Raw genomic sequence first — 21,160 nt, 5'->3', positions numbered from 1 at the left:
ATGCTCTGAGAAGCAAGGACTGCAGCATCCACCACCACCACACCGTGCACGACCAAACAAGCATCTCTCTCTCTCTCTCTCTCTCGCGCGCGCACACACACATACACAGGCGCGGGCACACACACGCACGTACTAGCCTACACGCTCGCTCTCTCGTCTTCCTATACGGCTTTTGTGTCCGTCCACGCACAAAACGTTGGACCCTGGGCTGCCTGGTAACTGACTAACCCACCCCATCTCATCTGACTATAACCCCCCCGACATCTGGAGCCAGGAGGACATGACATAAGAAGAAAGAAACAAGAAGAACAGAAGGTCGTTTTTTTTGTTTTTGTTATTAGGCTATAGCCTATACGCCGTTACCCTTTCTTCCCCACATCTCTCTCTCTTCCTATCCAGTTCATTTCAGTGCAGCCTGTGCTGCTGTATAGCTTTGCCGTTTGGGTTGCTTGCATTCATTGTTTATTTCCCTGACTTGCCGGTAGAGCAACGGACGGATCGAGGAGCGCCGCCACTGTGCACTGTGTGCTGCCGCTTGCCATGAGAACGCGCTTTTATGCCGCTGCCGCCGCGGAATGACATATCCTCCTAGAATATATAACCCACATATCACAAGGTTTGATGGCACTCTGACGCTCCGTTTTGCACCTTTTTAGTAGCCTATAGAGACGCACTCGCGGATTGTGGATATATTCTTTTTTTCTCCCCCTATTCAGTCAACATCGGGCCGCTCCAGCAGCAGCATCGCCTCTTTCTCTGCATAGCATCTTCTACACACACGCATACACACACATGCACACACACACATGCACACACCACGGAGATAGAGGCGCACCACCACCACCATAACCCCCGATCGTAAGATATTTCCGTAAATTTCCTATTCATAAACCGCTCTCGCCTTTTTCCGTGAGGACCGCTTCAAAGTAGGTTACGTTGCGTAAAAACAAACAAACGGGGGATTTAAACACGCAACAAACGCATCCTAGACTCCAGCACGAAGATGATGGCCGGCGGAGCAGTGCAGCAGAACGGGATATTCTCTACCGCTCACCATCACAATCAACAACAACCACACATGGAGTCCGACCCGCCGGATTCGCGAAAAAGACCGCTGGAGACCCCCACGGAGGCCAGCAGCACCAAACGCACCAACACAGGAGGTAAGAGCGGTGGTGATGGGGATGCGGGGGACCCAGTGGGAGCCCGTTATTGTGTGTGAATGTTGGGTCCGTCGCATGTATCCTAGCGCCCTGTGGGGTAGACTATAGAGAGAGACAGCGCCGACCGAGAAAAGAGAAAGGGGTAATCATTAAGCAAGCAGGTTGACTCGATTCTTGGTATTTGGATGCAAAACTGATCGTTCGACATTGTGATTGCCTTGATTCGTATACATTTATTTTGAAAGCCCGAGATCCGCTATTTAGGTGTATCTGCTTTGTTTGCAGTCAATTTCCATGTGAGCATTATTAAAATAATAATGGGCCAAGTTCCTTTTGTGTTAGATGTGAACTGAAGACAACAATGACAGAGGGGGCTGGCGGCTTTGCAGGGAATCCGCCTGTCTCCCTTTTATTATTCTATCTTTGCTTCGCATAGGGCTATACATATGTGAATATTTAGGAATGGGGTGTTCTAGCGCATCTCATGATTTATGCACAGAAATAGCCATAGAGGTCATCATGCTAGATGCAGAATAAGCCAGTGAGTGAGAATGTAAACAACTATAGCAAGTTAAAGCCAGGGGCTGTTGTGTGTGGTAGGACGGTGGTAGCTCCCATCCCGTCGACGGATGACCTTGTGATAATCTCACACATCAGCCTCTGTCGCTTCTTTGTGTACAAGCGGATAAACAAGCATTCATCTATTTAAAAAAAAACTCGACAGTAGGCCTAGGCTATAATTCCCTATATATAACGGGAATCCAGAGCAGCTCAGAATGCGACCTTGTTTGTTATTAGTAGGCTAGTGCTTTATCCAGTTTCTGTATATTTTTGGGTATAGCATAATAGCTTAATTTTAGTTTGAATGAAAAACAAATGTTGTTTGCAAAGAAAATAATAATGATCATCCAATCATTTCTTTCATTATTCTCTGATTATATTCTCTGGATATGTCACCATGGCGATCACCATATTTGGTTTTTGTTTACATGCTGTCATGCACCAAGCATTCCCATCACCCAGCATTGCAACCAGCCTATTCTTGGCCATGCATCCCATCATGGACATTTGGACATTCAGTAGTACACCTTTAACTATTATAAGGGATGATTTTGTGCCACAAAATACTTAAACATGAAGGGTAAAGAATCGTATTCCTTCAGATTTTGGGAGGCACATATTTGACTGCCTACTGAGAATGATTTTTTACAATTCACAAATTTCAAAATATGAGAAGAGAACTATCCCCTTCGGTGAGTGTGAAGGAAAATATCCTTTCATAAATACGACGGCCATTGTTGACTTTCAGAAAAATAAAATAAAAAATGAAACCCTCTAAAGACATACATTTTGGCCTTTGGGTGACCTACATTTAATTTAACTACACGCCATGCAGTTATTGGCAAGATGTTGGAAAATAGCCTTTGCAGAGCACCATCATTTTTGGGGCGACTGCAGGCCAGTACCCCTTTCTGTTTCTTACAATAGTATAAGAAAGTATCCAAAGTGCATTCTGCAGGCTGTAGTTGTGGAAACGGGTGAGCGAAAGATGGGGGAAGAGCCAGCGTTGTTTAAGGGGATCGATGCAATGCTGAAAGCACTAAAGAGCCCTCCTTTACTGTATCTAAAACCATGGGCTAGTTCCCCAGGGGACTCATTGCCTACAACACAACAGTCAGGCACAAGCACATCCATTTAGACAAATGAAAAGGTTGGGATGATGATTATGAATGCTCGCAAGCAAAGCAAGCCACGCTTTTTACTCTGAGTGGATTTGCTCTGATGCTTGGTGCTGAGAATGCCACCATGCAGGTCACAGCAGACAGCATTAACTTGATGGCCAAAATGGTATATTCCAGGGGGAAATACGGTAGAAACAACTACTACTGTTGTCTTCAGCACTACCCCTGAAATGAACACCAATGAAGATTTCAGCATTTGGAAGCATTTAGCATCCTTTATTATGTATAAATGACTGCAATGACGTCTCATTTAATACTGCACTTCACTTAATGTATGTGTTATATTTGGATAACTTATACAGCTGTGCCTTGGAATGGGTTTTGTCCCAGTGAAATTGATACTTTATGATGCTATTGTTCCACAACATAGCATCTCATACCTCTCGAGTTATGATATTTATTGCTCGGTAGAATCTAATAACAACTAGAACTGCACTCTGCCGAGTGCATACTTGCTTGTTGCACACTAGTAGGCCATAAATGGCCTACTAGTGCGCAAGCAGAGCGCGCAAGTACTTTCGACCGCTGGAAAGTATCACATCTCAGTATCTCTGTGAAGGAACGTTTGAAATGTATAATCATTACGTGTAACTATTTGCTACCTAACTACTTTTTTACAGAAAAATGAATCATTGATATGTGATGAAAAAGAAAAGGTATATAAACTGAATTAAAATATATAATATATATATAATTATTTTATTACTTATTGTAAATTGTCAATTGTTTTAAATGTATTTCATTTTGTACTATAGTGATATTAATACTAAATCATGATCAGAGTAATATGTGTCTCTAACTTCAATTTCTGTAATAATACTTTCAAATTTGTTGAAATATACATGATCTAAAATACTTCCGAAATCTGTAGTTGTAATTTGATTAGCAGTATACCGTGGTTACTTGGTTCCAAAAAGTGAAGCCAAGTTTTTTTCAACCGTAAGTCTGTGCCTGGTTTGCTGGGACCAGTTACAACATTACGTCATCGTTGAGAACTGGGACCAGAGTACATGGTGTGTGTATATGTATGACTAGCTCTCAGTGATGACGTAAGAGATATGGTCATCTGTGTAGTCTGTTCCCAGCAGACCAGGCACAGATTTACAAATTAAAAATCACATTACAACTACATACAGAGTATGTAGTTGTAATTTGATTAGCAGTATACTGTGGTTACTTGGTTCCAAAAAGTGAAGACAAGTTTTCTTCAACGGTAAATCTGTGCCTGGTTTGCTGGGACTAGTTACAACATTACGTCATCCTTGAGAGAGTACATGGTGTGTATATGACGTAATGTTGTAACTTGTAACTTGTAACTTGTAACATTACGTCATATACACACCATGTACTCTCTCAAGGATGACGTAATGTTGTAACTGGTCCCAGCAAACCAGGCACAGATTTACCGTTGAAGAAAACTTGGCTTCACTTCGAAGAGACCAAGCGAAACGATTACTTGCGCGCTCTGCTTGCGCAAGTAACTACATACAGAGTATGTAGTTGTAATTTGATTAGCAGTATACTGTGGTTACTTGGTTCCAAAAAGTTGTTACAAGTTACAAGTTACAAGTTACAACATTACGTCATATACACACCATGTACTCTCTCAAGGATGACGTAATGTTGTAACTAGTCCCAGCAAACCAGGCACAGATTTACCGTTGAAGAAAACTTGTCTTCACTTCGAAGAGACCAAGCGAAACGATTACTTGCGCGCTCTGCTTGCGCAAGTAATGATATACTGAAGCTATATAGCACTTATCATCAATAAGATCTTGTATGATTCTATTGAACATAACATATAGTAGGCTACTACTGCAGGTTCAGTCCTAGCTGGCCTGATGCCCTCAGCCTATCTAGGCTAGTTCTACCACATACACCATACACATATGTTAGTGGGCGCTATTTTATCCAAAGTGACTCACGCTGACATGAGTGTTTACACATATGATAAGGACATGTTTGTATTGGTTATGAAAGCAACACAATGGCAGCGCTCCGTTCAGGTGCACTGCATGGGCTGCGTTCAGGAGCACCTTACACACACTCATTGTGGTGAAAGGTTAGACTCAGGAGTGGTGCTGAGAGATTAATAATGGCTGTTTCTCTGTATGATTAGTAAGTTGACCACACACACACGTCACACACACACCCTGTGCTTCCTCTCTCTGTAGTGGATTTCCTGCAGCCCCTATTTGAAAATGAAGGCATTCTATTCCCTCAAGAAACTGAGATTCATGGTAAGAGATACCCTTTGATCTTGATCTTTTTTCCTAATCTTTTTTTTGTACTTGTTTGACAAGGGAAGGCCAAGCTAGTCTTGAGAGCAAGCCTGTCGTCCACAATCAAAATATTTGGACTTTCCAACGGATGGTTTGATTGCTACAGTACTATAAGGCATGGCATAACAAAGAAATACACTAAAATGTTATATAACATCACCATATTCTATTCATTATCCAGATTATGCATGTTTATTGTTTTGTTTGCTATCAAGACCATAACATCCATTTTCATGCTTAAACAAATATGAATCCAGTGTTTATGTTGTCATGTTGCACAGACAAATTCAAATAACCTTTGACCCATGCTAACCATGCCATCATATCTGCTGGATTTATTATTGCCATACAAGTTTATGTGGTTGTTCTTTGTGTAACAATGATGCAACATTTCCTTTTTCTGTGATCTATGAAAGCTACAGTATGCAGTGCACTGCCGTTGAGGGAAAAGACACATATTTAACTTGACATTGTGGTTTCCCTTTTTTCGCCCACTTGAATTGAAAGTTTGTGTGGTCATAATGTGGGCAATAAGACTGAGCTTATCACTTTTGAAAAATATACATTTGACAGATATGTGGTTTTTAACCAACAACAGCAGTGGCTGCTTAATGTCACTGCGTGGCAGATTGAACCGTGTCCAGAAATGAAATGACAAAGTCCAGGTTTCTCCAATGCGTAAGAGTATGCGAACGAATGAGCAAAACCACAAATGGAAGTTTAATTAAAAGGATATAGGAAAAGAGCAATGTGAATTTTCCATTGTGCTATCCGAGGGGCTTCAGCCCAGGACTAATCCAGATTTGTGCGAGGAGAAATGAGGAACAAAAGTTAACTGGACCCAGCTGACCTATGGAGAAAAGCTATCTCTCTCAACCATTCTAGCAGCCTTATGGGTCAGATTGCCGGGGAGGGGAGGAAATGGCAATGCAATAACTTTGCGAGCTATAAATCATGGCTATAGCGTCCTACAAAAGCTAGATGAAAAGACCAATGGACAGATTGTGCTTGGCCCTTACAACAACAACCTTCAGCTGCCTCGTTATCTCAGTTATACCACTTCCACACGCCTCCACCCTACACGTCATTCCATCAACATAACCTACTGGACTGTTCAGATTCCCATTCAACTTTGTTGTCACATTGCAGCTTTACGGTTGTAAACAGGTGGGTGATATTATTTGCCATATACACGCTCCTACAATTGCAGTTTCTATGAAAGGGGTTAGGAATAGAAAGGAAAGAAACCAAGTAAACAGTCAGCTATGTCAAATAGTCCTATGCATGCAATGTAAATGCATAAGTTGCATGGTTAAAAATACAAATAAAATGCATGCCATTAAATTGCTAATCACAGTCTCTTGTGCGTGGTCAAAATAGTGATTCAATGAACTGCTTTGAGTGCTACTAGGGAGGGTTCCCTAATAGTAGTCAGGGTGTACCTCACAGATACAGAACTATTTTAAGACTCTCCTCTCCTCTCCTCTCCTCTCCTCTCCTCTCCTCTCCTCTCCTCTCCTCTCCTCTCCTGTCCTGTCTGTAGCTGTGAGATAATAATATAAGGTATTCATTTAGTAAGTGGATGGACTGGCAATGGGCTGCCTTCAGTGGTTGATGAAGAGAAGTGGGGGAGGGGCTCGACAGTGCCCTTGCCAAATTAAATTAGGAGTGTGAGTGTGTGTGTGTGTGTGTGTGTGTGTGTGTGTGTGCCTGAGTGAGTGAGTCTTGAGTATGTTATATTGCATATGGTGGCATGTCTCCCAAGTGTGTTTGGGATAAGGACATACAAACTAAGATGAAACTGCAGGAGGTCACATAAATCAAGCACCCTGCTCTACATGTGCACACACAGACACACGCAGAGTAGACACACTCGCCAGCTCTGCACTGAACCTCGGGGTGTGTATATGAGACTAAAACCCTTTGATGTTATCGACCCCGGGCGATGGAGGTCAGTGTTGTGTGTTGCTCCTGGAGCAGAGTGGAGCATCTTTTAGGTGTACTTCCTCTCATTGATCCATCAGTCAGTCAGGACCACTGGGGAGGAGTCGCACGTTTGTCCATGGACAAAATGAGAGAAAGCTACCCCCTTAAAAGCAGACCCCACACGACTGGATAATGTCAAATACTCAGTGTTCATTTAACTCTGTCAGTGTTCAAATGTAACTAAATGGTCCTGTATTTCAGTGATACTCAACCTCAGGCCCGCGGGCCACATCAGGCCCGCGGGACCATTATGACTGGCCCACCAATGAAAATCTAAAAAAAAGAAGAAAAAAAAATCTGGAAAATGAAATAAAAATAAAATAAAATAAAATAAATCTGAATGAAGTTATCTTTAATTACATTATTATAAGTAATACTATTAGAGTTGTACTATTACTCGAACGAAAATAAAAGCTTGGGGGGGGGAGATGCAATGCAAATGAAAGACATATACTGTGTATCCCTATTCCCTGACATAATTTTATAGCTAAACGGACAGAATTCTATTTTATTTGAATGATGAAACCCAGCTGCCATTAATAGTTGGAAATGGAAATGCGGAAATTGTAATTGCGGAAATTGCGGAAATGGTGGAAATGGAAATTGCGGAAATTGCGGAAATGGAAATTGCGGAAATTGCGGAAATTGTAATTGCGTAAATGGTGGAAATGGAAATTGCGGAAATTGCGTAAATGGAAATTGAGGAAATTGCGGAAATGGAAATTGCGCAAATTGCGGAAATAGAAATTGCGGAAATGGTAATTGCGGAAATTGCTCTTCACTTATAGCTATCTATTTTCAGGTAGATTGTTTTATTTTACTCAGTCAGCCATATCACTACTCATTTTTTTTCATGAAAAAGGTCATAGCTGGGTAATCTATTTTCAGGCAAATTGTGTTTATTGTATTTTATTTTACTCAGCCATAACAATTTATTTTCTGTTAACCAACTTGCTGGCTGGCAGGCAGGCAGACAGCTACTCATAGACAGGCAGACAGACAGACAGCTACTCATGGAGAATTGGACAGGCAGGCAGTCAGACAGCTACTCATAGACAGGCAGACAGACAGCTACTCATGGAGAATTGGACAGGCAGGCAGACAGCTACTCATGGACAATTGGACAGGCAGGAAGGCAGACAGCTACTCATAGACAGACAGACAGCTACTCATGGACAATTGGACAGACAGGACGGCAGACAGCTACTCATAGACAGGCAGACAGACAGCTACTCATGGACAATTAGGCAGGCAGGCAGACAGCTACTCATAGACAGGCAGCCAGACAGCTACTCATGGACAATTAGGCAGGCAGGCAGACAGCTACTCAGACAGGCAGACAGACAGCTACTCATGGACAATTGGACAGGCAGGCAGGCAGACAGACAGCTACTCATAGACAGGCAGGCAGACAGCTACTCATAGACAGGCAGACAGTAAGACAGCTACTCATTGACAGACAGACAAATAACTACTCATGGACAGACAGACAGACAGACAGACAGACAGGCAGGCAGGCAGGCAGGCAAAGAGCTACTCATGTTATGTTATTATGTTATTATAACAGCTTAAATAGCTTTACTACAGTTAAGGATTTCACTTGTGTATAGAATTCGACACGAAAGGCTCAACTGAAATATCTAGCATTTAACCACTAGATCAAACCAGTCTTTGATCAACCTTTGCCTATGATAGCGATTCTTTATACCCATATGTGTTACATTTTAGGTTAACATTAGATTTGTCTATAGATAATGCCTTTGATCTTCTCTGCCTTCTTCTTTAGATGCATAATGATAAATATCCTGCAATATTTGCAATAAAAAATAAAAAAGTGAAAACATTTTGTTGGTTAGCCCAAATGCTAAAGCTACAGCACGTGGTTTCATCAGCAGCATTCTTTATAGTTGCGTCCATCTTGCGCCAAGGATGGATAATGTGTACTTTTCTTGGGGGCTGTGTACTTGTGTAAGAGGTGAACCCAGTTGATTAACTCTCAGAAAGGGGCAAACAGAGATTCACCCACTGATAAATCATGTGCTCAAAGACGGGCGAATTGGAACACAGCGTTCCCCCAGTCGTGGTCGTTTTGTTGTTGGCTTCCAAGCTGCCCAGCGTTTCTATACGCTGCACCTTCTTTCTCCCTCCTCCTCCTCCTGCTTCCCTCTCCTCCTCCTCCTCCTCCTCCACCACACCAATCACACTGTACTTCAGACCGTCATGACCGTGTCCTTCGCGCCTCCTGTTCTCTTCCTTCACCCTCGTCCTCATCGTTTTGTCCTCCGCCCGCCCCTCCCTCCCCATTTAATAAATCGTTGGGCTTCCGTCGACGGCGCTTGCTCTGCAACCGTGTCCGCCGTGGCCGCCTATTGATTCGCGCCCGCCGTCAGTGGAGCGCGGCTGGCGGCAGCAAAAACTGCACTCCACCTCCCTTTTCTTTTTTTTTATACACTGCGTCAAAGAAAAAAAAAAGTGCCGTTGCACAGGGTGGGGTGGGGTGGGGTGAAGGCGGCGGAGGGCGGGGATACTTGTCTCGAAATCATTTGCAGCCTGATTGGCAGAGCGAGATGCTCGTCATCGCGAGCCGCTGGCGGATAGGTGGGGAGAGAGGAATGGAGCTGAATATGGATGAGGCCACGATGAAAGGGGCGATGCAGTAGGAGGAATAGAAGGGCCCCCTTTTCTCAAAAATAGCACTGATCCAAGAACAATACTCGCCACTTTTCACACACACTCACACACACACACACACACACACACACATGCACACACACACACACACACACACACACACACACACACAGACATGGACACACACACATGCATGCGCACGTACAATTGGAGAAGAGGCGGTTCCTTCAGTTAGCTTTGTTCGAATAGCCACCATGACCGTCACAATTTCAAATATGGACGCCCAAAACAAACCGTTTCTGCATCTGGCAGACGTTTCTCTTGAAACAGTATTACAATGTGTAGGAGATGTCGTTTTCCAACCAGATCAGTTTATTGGTCTCATTTAGCTATCTTTATGCCAACGGTATCGTGGCGCTTTCATTTACTCTCATATACTACTGGGAGGCTATAGTATACACAGATCCTTTTCCATACACACGCAATCAACATAGTAATTTCTATTCGTCGCTCAACGAGTCTAACTGATCAATCCGTTATTTTGGCTGGGCGACACAGCCGTGTGATGAAGTGTAAGTGAGCCCTAAGGCTCTTGCTGTTGATAAGTGATGTCGGCCATCTTTCAGACCAGAGACAGCTGGTCAGAGCCTCACTACAGGAGAGCTTTACGTGTGTGTGTGTGTGTGTGTGTGTGTGTGTGTGTGTGTGTGTGTGTGTGACGTGTGTGTGTGTGTGTGTGTGTGTGTGTGTGTGTGTGTGAGAAAGAGAGAGCATGTGTACTTCTTAATTTGTCTAAGGATGTGTGCTTCTGTATGTGTGTGATTCGGCATTGTACGTCTGTCTGCGTGCGTGCGTGCATGCGTGTGCATGCATATGTATGCAAGCTTTAATACACAACAAAAGAGCAGAGGGCAGAAGGAGGGGGTGGGAGACAAAGCCTGACCTCGGTGGCCTCCGCCCCCCCCCCCCCCCCTTACCATCACTATAACTCCCTGCTTAGAGGGAAGATTGAAGATTTTCCAAGTCCCCATGCAGCTCCCCAAGCTGGCTGGCCCCATAGCAAACCCCCAGTCCCCTCAGCAAACCCCCAGTCCCCCCAGCAAACCCCCAGTCCCCCCAGCAAACCCCCAGTCAACCCCCAGTCCCTCCAGTGCCCCCAGTCCCCCCAGCACCACACACAGAATAGAAAGGTGCATACAGACAATAAGGATAAAGCCGGAGCTGTAGGTTGTGCCAAACAGCGGTTTGCAGACCCATTTTTATCAATCACAAGTACATATTCCCCTTTTTTCCATAATTCCAAAAGATTACATAAATAAATTATTATTATTCAGGAAAATAAATAATTACATACCCCCATTGTTTTTAAACCATGTGTTATTCAATAACTATGGGTTTGACTTTTGATGGCAAACTAGTATGGAGCTGCTACACAATGGTTTATACTTTGATATTAACCCCCTTAATTCATGTTGTGATATACAATGATAACATTGTCAATATGCTTATTGCTTCCAAAGTCAGCCAGGGGGTGTAGCCAACTCTTTAACAGAAAGCCGTCATGAATTCAACAGAATGAAAACAAGAAGATCAAATGACTAAAACAATACAAGTGAATTTCAGCAAATCATTCTTCCCACGTGGACCACATAAGGCATGGTACCATTTTAATGTGTCATACACACTGATAGCTGATAGAGAAACCTATACAGTAAACCAGTTGGTTATAGCCCAAGGTGTTCTCAAACATTCAACCAACAAAAATGCCCCCAACGGTATTTGCTCTCACCGTACATAATAATAATAATAAGATAAATGTCCAATCCTTACAATCCTCAGTGTTCATTTAAGATTCACCCGTGGCTCCGACATACGTGGCCAGTTAAGACACATACGTGGCCGGTTAAGACACATACGTGGCCTGTTAAGATGCACCCGTGGCTACCTACCGTGTGCGGTTAGGATTAGGTTAGGGTGTGGGGAAGGGTTAGTACTAGTAATGTCTGAATGTTAGGACGTCGGACCAAAGATATGCACCCGACTGTAGCAGTGTTAATTCTTTCGACTACAACTCTGACGAAATTCTATTTTGACAATTTCACAGACAAAAATGTTAAGGAGGTATACTGGAGAAGATAACTCATTTCATCATTGGTTGTGTGTGGGTGTCGCACTCTGAAAATAGCTGCTCTACAAGCTCACGGCGACGAGTTGTGAGCTTGTAGATCGGGTATTTTTGGTATGCAGCTAAGTATATATCCAGCATCACGATGCCATCACGAGTTACAAGGGTTTAGCTGGGGACCCCCTGGAACTCCCTCAAGGACCCCTGGGGGTCCCCAGACCCCACTTTGGGAACCACTGGACTAATACACCAGGAGTTAGAGAGAGTTAGCCTGATCTCCAACCACACCCCCCACGACGTCAACCCAACACCCTGTGCGCTGTAGGACACCAGATCCCAGGATTTGAGGCTTCAATCCCCCAGCGTGGAGGGCCTATTCTGGGCCTGGCCCGGTCTGGAGGGGCCCTAGCAACACATTGCACTGTTTACCCCTCAGTTTAGGTCAGATGCCTATTCATTATTCATTGTAGCCCAGACTCGCTACAGAGGACATGGAAACATCTTTCTCTTCATGCTTTACTTTTTAGCAATGTCTTCGCATGCACGCACGCGCACACACACACACACACACACACACACACACACACACACACACACACACACACACACACACACACACACACAACAAAAAATAAATAAACATATATCGATATCAGTATTGACTATCGGCTAAATAGTTATTTTACACATCGGTATCGGCATCCCTACTCAGAGATGAATGTGGGTCTCAGTGTTCCCTGACCCCTGTCTACAGATTGAGGTGGCATTGTTGAGCGCTGATGGATCCCACATCCTGAGCAGCTGTGGCCAGTCTGCTCATTAAGGTCTGCATACATCAGTATCACCTGGCACCCCTGGGACTGCCCATGACACACGGGATCATTTGTAATTGCACTTTAGGTTTGGAATTAATTGTCATTCTTTTTTTTTCCGTAGTCGAAGCAAAAGGGCTTCACGTTTTAAAAAGAATAATGAACCGTGTGCGAATAACTTAATGAAAGTGTCCTTGATACATAGTCTAAATCGAAAGCTCACAATATATCATGGCAATTTGAAACATGATTCACACACAATTTTAAGCAGAACCACTGTGGGGTTATTGTGATTATACAACCGAGAACGTTGAAGAAGAACCAATCTGACTCTGTTATAATATATGTTTCAGGGAGTTTCATTACATGAAGTAGCATGTTTGTGTATAAGCCCAATTTGATACTTCATCATACGATGGGGTCGCATCATCGCATGTCGAAAATAGCTCATCTACAAGCTCTGATCTGCTATTTTCCCCATTTTGTAACATTTTCACCTATAATGACAAGACATGCTCCAAGTATAGGTCACCCGGTTGAAAATGGCTAATCGTTTTACAGGCGTAAACAAAATAAACTCAACATGACAATTCACCAAAAAAAGGTCTTACAAGTAAAAGCTCAACTCCGAGTGACCCTTTGAGAGACCTCAAAAGACCCAACGGTATATAAACACATCAGTGAACAGTTGTCCAGCGGTAATGGTGGTATAACCATACTGTATATTCTAATGTCAAATGTCACTAATTACACCTCCAGATCTGATGAACATGAGTCATACGGGTCGCCAAGGAGCGTAGGCTTGTTTATAAGATGCTGGAAAGAGACTGTTTGCGGAGGTGGCGTCCGTGCGTGCGTGCGTGCGTGCGTGCGTGCATGCATGCGTGGCGTGTTCGGGTGTGCACGTGTGTGTACGTGTGTTTGATATTATTTATCAATTCCCCTGCCTTATTAATGTGGGCTGGTTATAATTAGCCGGTCTCTATCTAAAGCAGGTCAGTGCTGGGCTCCACACTCAAAGTGGGTCACTGCAGAACACTGCTACAGTACATGCACCCTCTCCTAGAGGAGAGGGGGGGGGGAGAAGGAGGAGGGGGGGACGTGTGAGTCTGAGAAAAGATGGAGTGGAGCAAGGGGAGGATTAGAAGAGAGGAGGGAGAGGAGGGAAGATGAGGAAAGATACGGCCGAGGCGAGATGAAAGGATTCGAGGAGGAGAGAGGAAGGGGATGGAGGATGAGAGGAAACAGAATAACGAGTGTGGAGAGACTGAGGGCTCAATGGGAGGAGAGGAGAGGAGAAACGAGAGGGTGGGGAGAGGATGAGGAGGAAAGGACAGAATGAGAAGAGAGGAGAAAGTCATCAGGGGGGCTTGGAAAGGAGTGAGGGAGAAAGGGTGCTGTCTGTGCTGTGGCTGGGAAACAAGTCAATATGTAGATTGGCTATTTTTGGCACAGAACTGTGGAGTAGATGGAACAAAGGAGAGGACCCAAGTAAAGTCTCCTGGGTGACCCGAGTCAACAAAGGATTCAAGTGATTCTAAGTTAACCATAGAAAGTGATTGTAACTTAGTAACTCTACCTGGACATCTCTGTAGAGGCCTATTGCTCCAATCAATTCAGGTGTTATGTATTTATGGCCGATTAGGAATGGTTCTGGAGGATCAGGCCTAAAGACAGACTTCATTTCCTGTATCCAGACTACAGAAGCAAGAGGTCGGGGTCCCATGCAGCTGTGTGTCTGACATCACCATCAGAGCTTATAGGAAGGGCAGGACGAGTGTCAGGTTTCTTCTCTGTACTTCTGACAGCTCAGACTTGCACTCAACCTTTGTTGAGCAGACGACAAAGTTGATAGAGTAGTGGGCCAGGGCTAAGATTTCATTGATAATACAACATAAAAAAGGCATGGTATTTTTTCTTTAAAACGTAGTTTTCATTATAAGAACTGATCCAAGCCAATCGATTGTTTGATCGTTGAAATAAGCTCTGAAAATTCACACATTCCGCCCAGTGGTCAGATGGGTTGACATTGAAGTGGAAACTGTTTGGAATCACTACTGGTATTCTAATACATGCTGTAGAAACACATTCTATTGCAACCTCTGTAAAAGCCTGTGAAGGATAAAGATAACATTTACAAAACAGTGCAGCACTACATTTTGTGATTTTAGCCTATCATACAATATTGAGTCACTCACAGACACCCTCATCAGTGCAATATAATAGCGCTGTAAAACTCGTATTCAAATGGATATTTTTATATTCTCCATAAACTTTAGTCTGTTGATTTTGTGTATAATATCTATTTATTCATGTTTATTCAACACACATTTACTACTAATTGTGCAGACAGTTTAAGTGTTTCTCCTTCGGTTTCCGTAGCTTTGTTTGCATTCCTCAGAACAACAAGGGCCCCGCTCTAGCACTGGGCTTCCTGAATTGTGCTTCAGACTGTCTATATCTTGCAATAATTGTTACCTTTATCCAAGTAATGTGTTTATTCAGACACATTTAAGCTAGAGCATTCATCAGCAAATTAAGTATTATACAAGCTCACAATGTGTTATTCTGTGATGTTGTGAGCATGCAAATTGGCCACACTGTATTTGTAGTATTAATCTTTTTAATGTTAGAAAATATAAAATAGGGCAAAAGTGGTCATCACATTTGAAAGTGGAGACACTGGACATCTGCTCGGTGTGCACTGTGCACTGTGTAACAGCCTCTACACACTGTAAAACCCACACTGCTCGGTGTGCACTGTGCACTGTGTAACAGCCTCTACACACTGTAAAACCCACACTGCTCGGTGTGCACTGTGTAACAGCCTCTACACACTGTAAAACCCACACTGCTCGGTGTGCACTGTGTACTGTGTAACAGCCTCTACACACTGTAAAACCCACACTGTTCGGTGTGCACTGTGTAACAGCCTCTACACACTGTAAAACCCACACTGCTCGGTGTGCACTGTGTAACAGCCAGTAGAAACCCACAGCCAGAGTGTACTTACTTGACCCGTAACACACCGGCAGCCAAGTTTACACTGGAATTAAGCTCTCAAGCTTTTTTGTGTTTTATCCTTATGACAGATATGTAATAATAATAATAATAATAGTGTTGATGTCAGGCAGAAACCTATTATCTATATCTTTAACTTTTATGTAGTTGATTTTGAGTTTGCATTTATCACTTAGAACTTGCACGTACAGACTATAGAACACAAACCCCTCTTTTTTTCCTGTTATTCATAACCAAATGGACACATACATTATATGGTTAAAATCTTTTATTGTGTTGTCTTTTTTAAGTGCAGCAGACAGATTAAGAACAGCCAATCTACTGCACAAGGTGCCTTGCCCTTGTGAGAAAGAGTGGCCCCTGTAATAATAATAATCCTATTTCAATCTCTCTCCTGAGGCTAGCTGGCCTGGATTATCTAATATGAGCTATACTGTCAGGGAACCACAGAGACAACCCACAACTACTGTAGCTAAAAACGAACCACAAAGAATAATTATACACACATTGCATGTATTATTCTAAATATATTACTACTGTGAATAATTTGTTAATATAACAAATAGTGTCCATATACATTATGGGTAGTTGTTATCATTCTTTTGTTTGTTTTGCATTTGGATATTGAAACATGGAGGGTTACACTCAGAAATAAAAGTCACTTTAGTTGTTTCATATGCCTCAAGATGACAAGATGACAGACGTTTCCAGCCTTCATCAATGTCCACTCCAATGAAGGCTGGATAGCCGAAACTTCTGTCATCTTCCTGTCATCTTGAGTCAAATTATGGAACGATAACAAAAAAATAAAATATTGTATACTTCTGAGCATGACCCTCCCTGTTTTGATTCATTGAACAGTCTATTTGGATAACGCACCAGAGTGGTACATTTGGATATTACTAGGGTTGTCCTCAAATTATCGGAAATCGGACCGGGAGGTAAAATAAACGATGATCAGGACATCCCTAGTATCAATATTATATCCATATCATGATATTAGACTGGATATTGTCTGTGATTTTGGATATTGTACTATTGTGATATGGTATAAGTGTCCTATAATTAAAATATAAATATCGGAACGGGAAAAATCGGTATCAGCAAATACTCAAAATGAAATGATCGGAAGGGAATCGGTAGCAAAACAACGTGATGGGGACCCTAGATATTACCTATCTATTGCATGCCTGTCTGCACTAGACAGGGGTTCCCTTGTTTGTGATCCTTTCAGAGATGTTTTCCTTTTCATTTCCGGTGAAGGTTTATTTTTTTCGGGGAGGTTTTCCATATCACAGGTGGTATCGTTGTGTTTTCTGTCTTAAACCTGGACCTGTAAAGCCCCTTGAAACTGTATTTCCTGATTGATAGTTGACTGAGTGCCATGTCACGCACAGAACATAGCCATAGCTACATGTGTTGAGCTTGTAGATCGGCTATTTTCAAGTGCAACGGTGCTCAACTAAGCATAAATCAGGCTTAACAGTGATTAAGGGGCTACAGAAATAAACCTGAGTTGAGTTACATCTCCACATCCCATAACCAGACCCATGCACCCCGGGCCCCTCCCATCCCCTTTTGCTTGTAACTTTGTACCATGCTTCCCTTTAAACCATCCCGTTAGGCCTTAAGCCACCTGTTTAAAGGAATCATTTGGGTGAAATCAACCTTTAGGCGCAGTGGACGAAGAAAACGAAGAAAGGATGGATGGAATGAAGGAGTTTGAGGCAGTGTTATTCGGAAACCCATTTTGGTGTTTTAAGCGCATGATACTTTAGCTATTGAAAAATATAGCAGATCTACGAGCTCATAGCGCGGGACCGAGTGCCACACTATGAGCTTGTAAATCTGCAATTTTTGAAAGATTGTGAAATTGTGGCGCAAATCTTTTAATATTCATTCAGCAAACATTTTTAAGTCAGATCTTTGCTTCTGGGGGGGTCCCTGGAACAACATATTTTCAGATGGGGGTCCGCGACCAAATACAGATAATTCTGGGGCTCCTTGACATGAAAAAGGTTGAGCACCACTGACAGAAACATAGGTTTTTCTTTTTTTTAATCGGCCTCAGGTCTAAATGGGTTAAACTGACCTGGAGCAGGTTGATATTATCACTATGGAGACAAAGACATGTCTGTTTCACAGTGTGAGGGGGGTTGTTCTCACCTACCTCCTCTTCAACCTGCGCAGCGGGCACACACACACACGCACACGCACGCACACATCCCTGCCGGTGTGTCTAACAACGCCTCTGTATATCTGTTTGATGTGGGTGAGGTCTCCGCTGAGTGGCCCTCAGAGTGTGTTGTTCTCCATGGGAACACAGAGTGGGAGGAATAGTGAACCACGTTACCCGTAGAAAACTGCGACAGGAAACACTGTTTTCTCCCTCCCACTGCACTATTAGAGTGGCCCCGGGGTGTCACGGCGAGAGGGAGACAGTCATGTAACGAAAAGGTCACAGCTGTGTGTGCGTGTGCGCGCGCACCGTCAAATACAGCATTCCATCCCTTATGAAACACGTCTCACTGATACGAAAGTACAAAGAACATGAAACAGCGGACAGGACACACATGTAACATGTTATAGAGTCCTTTTAAACAGTGGCACACACATGTAACATATGTAGAATCCTTTTCAGAATGCAATATCTACACGTCAACAGTCGAAGTGAATAAAACGGAATGTGTGCTTACTAAACTACAGTTTGTGTGTGCGTGGCTTTACAGTAAGATTGCATGTGGTATTGTGCGACTCTCTGTTGTATGCATGTGTTGCTTTGGTCCTTTGTGCATGAGCCCCTTCATGTTGTAGTGCCTCGATCAGCCTAATATCTAAGCTGTGTTGCATGCTAAAAATAAACAGGCTTTTGAATAAATTAGGCTTTATTGCGGTGGCGTAATTCATATGCATTGGCTGAATTTGATTAGCTCAACAAATCACATATTCCTCAACTTCCCGCCCGCGCCAAGGTGGTGACGAGGAACAGATTGCTCGGGCTGACGATGAAATTAGATCAGACCAATCTGGAGAAAGTGTTTTTGGAGGCACGAACAAATATGGACGCCCAATGAAAAGAGAGAGAGGCAGAGAAACACCACCAGGACGAGTGAGAGACAGAGGGAGAAGAATGAGAAATGAAAGAGAGAGAGAGAGAGAGAAGAATGAGAAATGAAAGAGAGAGAGAGAGAGAGAGTTTATACAAGAAATCAATCAGGTTAAAAGTAAGTAAGCACAAATAGTCAAGCACAAAAGTACACAATCAACAGATAAAAACACATAAATAAAAACAATTAAACAATGAATGGCCATAAGGATTAATTAAGGCAGTTAGACAAGCAATCATGTGTAAAGGTTCACTGCAGGGTTTATATGACAGCCACACAAATTAACTAACAGTACTGCATACTGTAGCTACTGTATTTCAAATGTTTCATTTTGAGTGTATCTCTCTCCTCTCTCTCTCTCTCTCTCTCTCTGTCTCTCTCTTTCCTCTCTCCCTCTCTCTCTCTCTTTCCTCTCTCCCTCTCTCTCTCTCTCTCCCTCTCTCTCTCTCCTCCCCCCCTCTCTCTCTCTCTCTCTCTCTCTCCTGAGTGCAAGTGATGTCTGCCTTCCTGTGCCTGACTTCCTGTTTCTTATTTCCTGCTGCAGAGGAAGGCGAGTACTTCCTGAAGGTTTTGATTCCCAGCTATGCGGCAGGCTCCATCATTGGGAAGGGAGGTCAGACCATCGTCCAGCTGCAGAAGGAGACAGGGGCCACCATCAAACTGTCCAAATCCAAAGACTTCTATCCCGGTAAGACCCTGCTTCCCTCTACAGTAACACTGGCCCAGCACTTAACCAATTGTGCTAATTAAAGCTCTGTTCAATTCTGGCCAAACAGAGTCAGAGTGCTGCTATGGAACCATTTGGTTCCTACACTCTCATGGGTGTATATGGGGGTCCTTGGTGTATATGGGGGTCCTTGAGAACCACTACCCAATTTATTTCCAATATGGCTGCAGTGCATAGAGCCTATTGGACTGGGGGAGGGGGATGGATGTCCATTGGCGGAATGCGGAAAATGACAACCAGACATCAGGCAAACTACGAAGATTTCTTTACGCTAATATGTTAACCATAAAGTTTCTCTGGTTTGCCTGCTACCATTTTAGGGCAGGTTTTGCACTTCAAAATGGTGAAACGGGCCCGGTAAACGCCAAAAGCCAGTGAGTGCATGGGATGGAGGGAGCTATTGCTGGATGACTGGATGGACGAGATAGATAAATGGATGGGCCGAATTGATGGATGGTTAGGTTTAATGAAGGACGAGTGGAATAAAAGCTTGGATGATTGACTGCATTTATTAGTGAAGTAACGGTCTTTAAGCGCAAAGACGGTTGAAACATCAATGAAACATTTCCACAAGCCACACACACACACACACACACACACACACACACACACACACACACACACACACACACACACCACACACACGGACAGACAGACAGACACACATACACACAGCAAACAACACCCACAGCAGCAAGTTAGGACTGAATTTAAACTACATGCCACATATGGAAACTGTCATTCCATAATGCTACATAGTGAAATACTCATAATTTAGTTTTATTTGGAACCCCTACTCTGAGAGTGTAAAATGGATGCACTCTCATAGGTCAATTTTTACACTCACACACTTTTCCATCTAATAAAATCAACCTGAGACAACAACACACTTATTTTGTACAGGCCACATGGCTCATAAATTTAACAATGTCAAATAATTTCGTACAGTAATTACACATGTAAATCTTGACTCCATACACATAATGTATCCATTTGTTGCTCTCAGAATGTACACAAGTACCCAGCTGAACTCTTACGGGTCCAAAGGGTTCCATTTGTACACTCTCAGAGTTAAATGAACACTGCCGATTTCACAGTGATTGGCACCTGGTCCTCGCACTATGCATGGGAGAGCCCAGTCACATTCTCCCCACATTTACAATGTCATTTTTATCACTGTGTAATAGAATTATGTATTTATAGGAACTACGTGAGAGAGAGAGAGAGAGAGAGAGAGAGAGAGAGAGAGAGAGCGTGCGTACGTACGTACGTACGTGTGTGCATGCGTGCGTGCATGCGGGCACACGCGCGAGAGAGAAAGATTGCCCCAGACATTGTCTGCATGCTAACCGTCTCAGGGACAGGGGGTTAGGGGTCTCATGGGATCATGTTGCACACGCACACGCACACACACGTGCACACATGCATGCGCACGCGCGCGCACACACACACACACACACACACACACACCAAAAAAAACCATGACGAGTACGGGATTAGGGGCTCAGAGGTGAAATTGTATTTGTCTAAACTCTTAATTCAAACCTGACATGGCGTGGTGTGT

General features: G+C 43.3%; 1 protein-coding gene across 2 annotated transcripts in view; it reads left to right on the top strand.

Moving 5' to 3' along the window:
- Nucleotides 1-21,160, top strand: part of nova2 (NOVA alternative splicing regulator 2) — an 81,091-nt gene continuing 59,931 nt past the window's right edge. The window contains exons 1-3 of one of the 2 annotated variants that reach the window (XM_080771417.1): nt 1-1,163; nt 5,080-5,145; nt 19,414-19,557. In XM_080771417.1, the coding sequence (XP_080627543.1) occupies nt 1,004-1,163; nt 5,080-5,145; nt 19,414-19,557 (370 nt within the window). In that variant the 5' untranslated portion in view covers nt 1-1,003. The remainder of the gene's footprint in view (nt 1,164-5,079; nt 5,146-19,413; nt 19,558-21,160) is intronic. The other variant, XM_080771418.1, reaches the window with a different exon arrangement.

This window comes from Protomyctophum bolini, assembly GCF_963924005.1.
Source record: "Protomyctophum bolini genome assembly, chromosome: 9".
Classification (NCBI taxonomy): Eukaryota; Metazoa; Chordata; class Actinopteri; order Myctophiformes; family Myctophidae; genus Protomyctophum; species Protomyctophum bolini.
The sequence above is the reverse complement of the archived record's forward strand: the minus strand, read 5'-3'. Positions and strand labels throughout refer to the sequence as shown.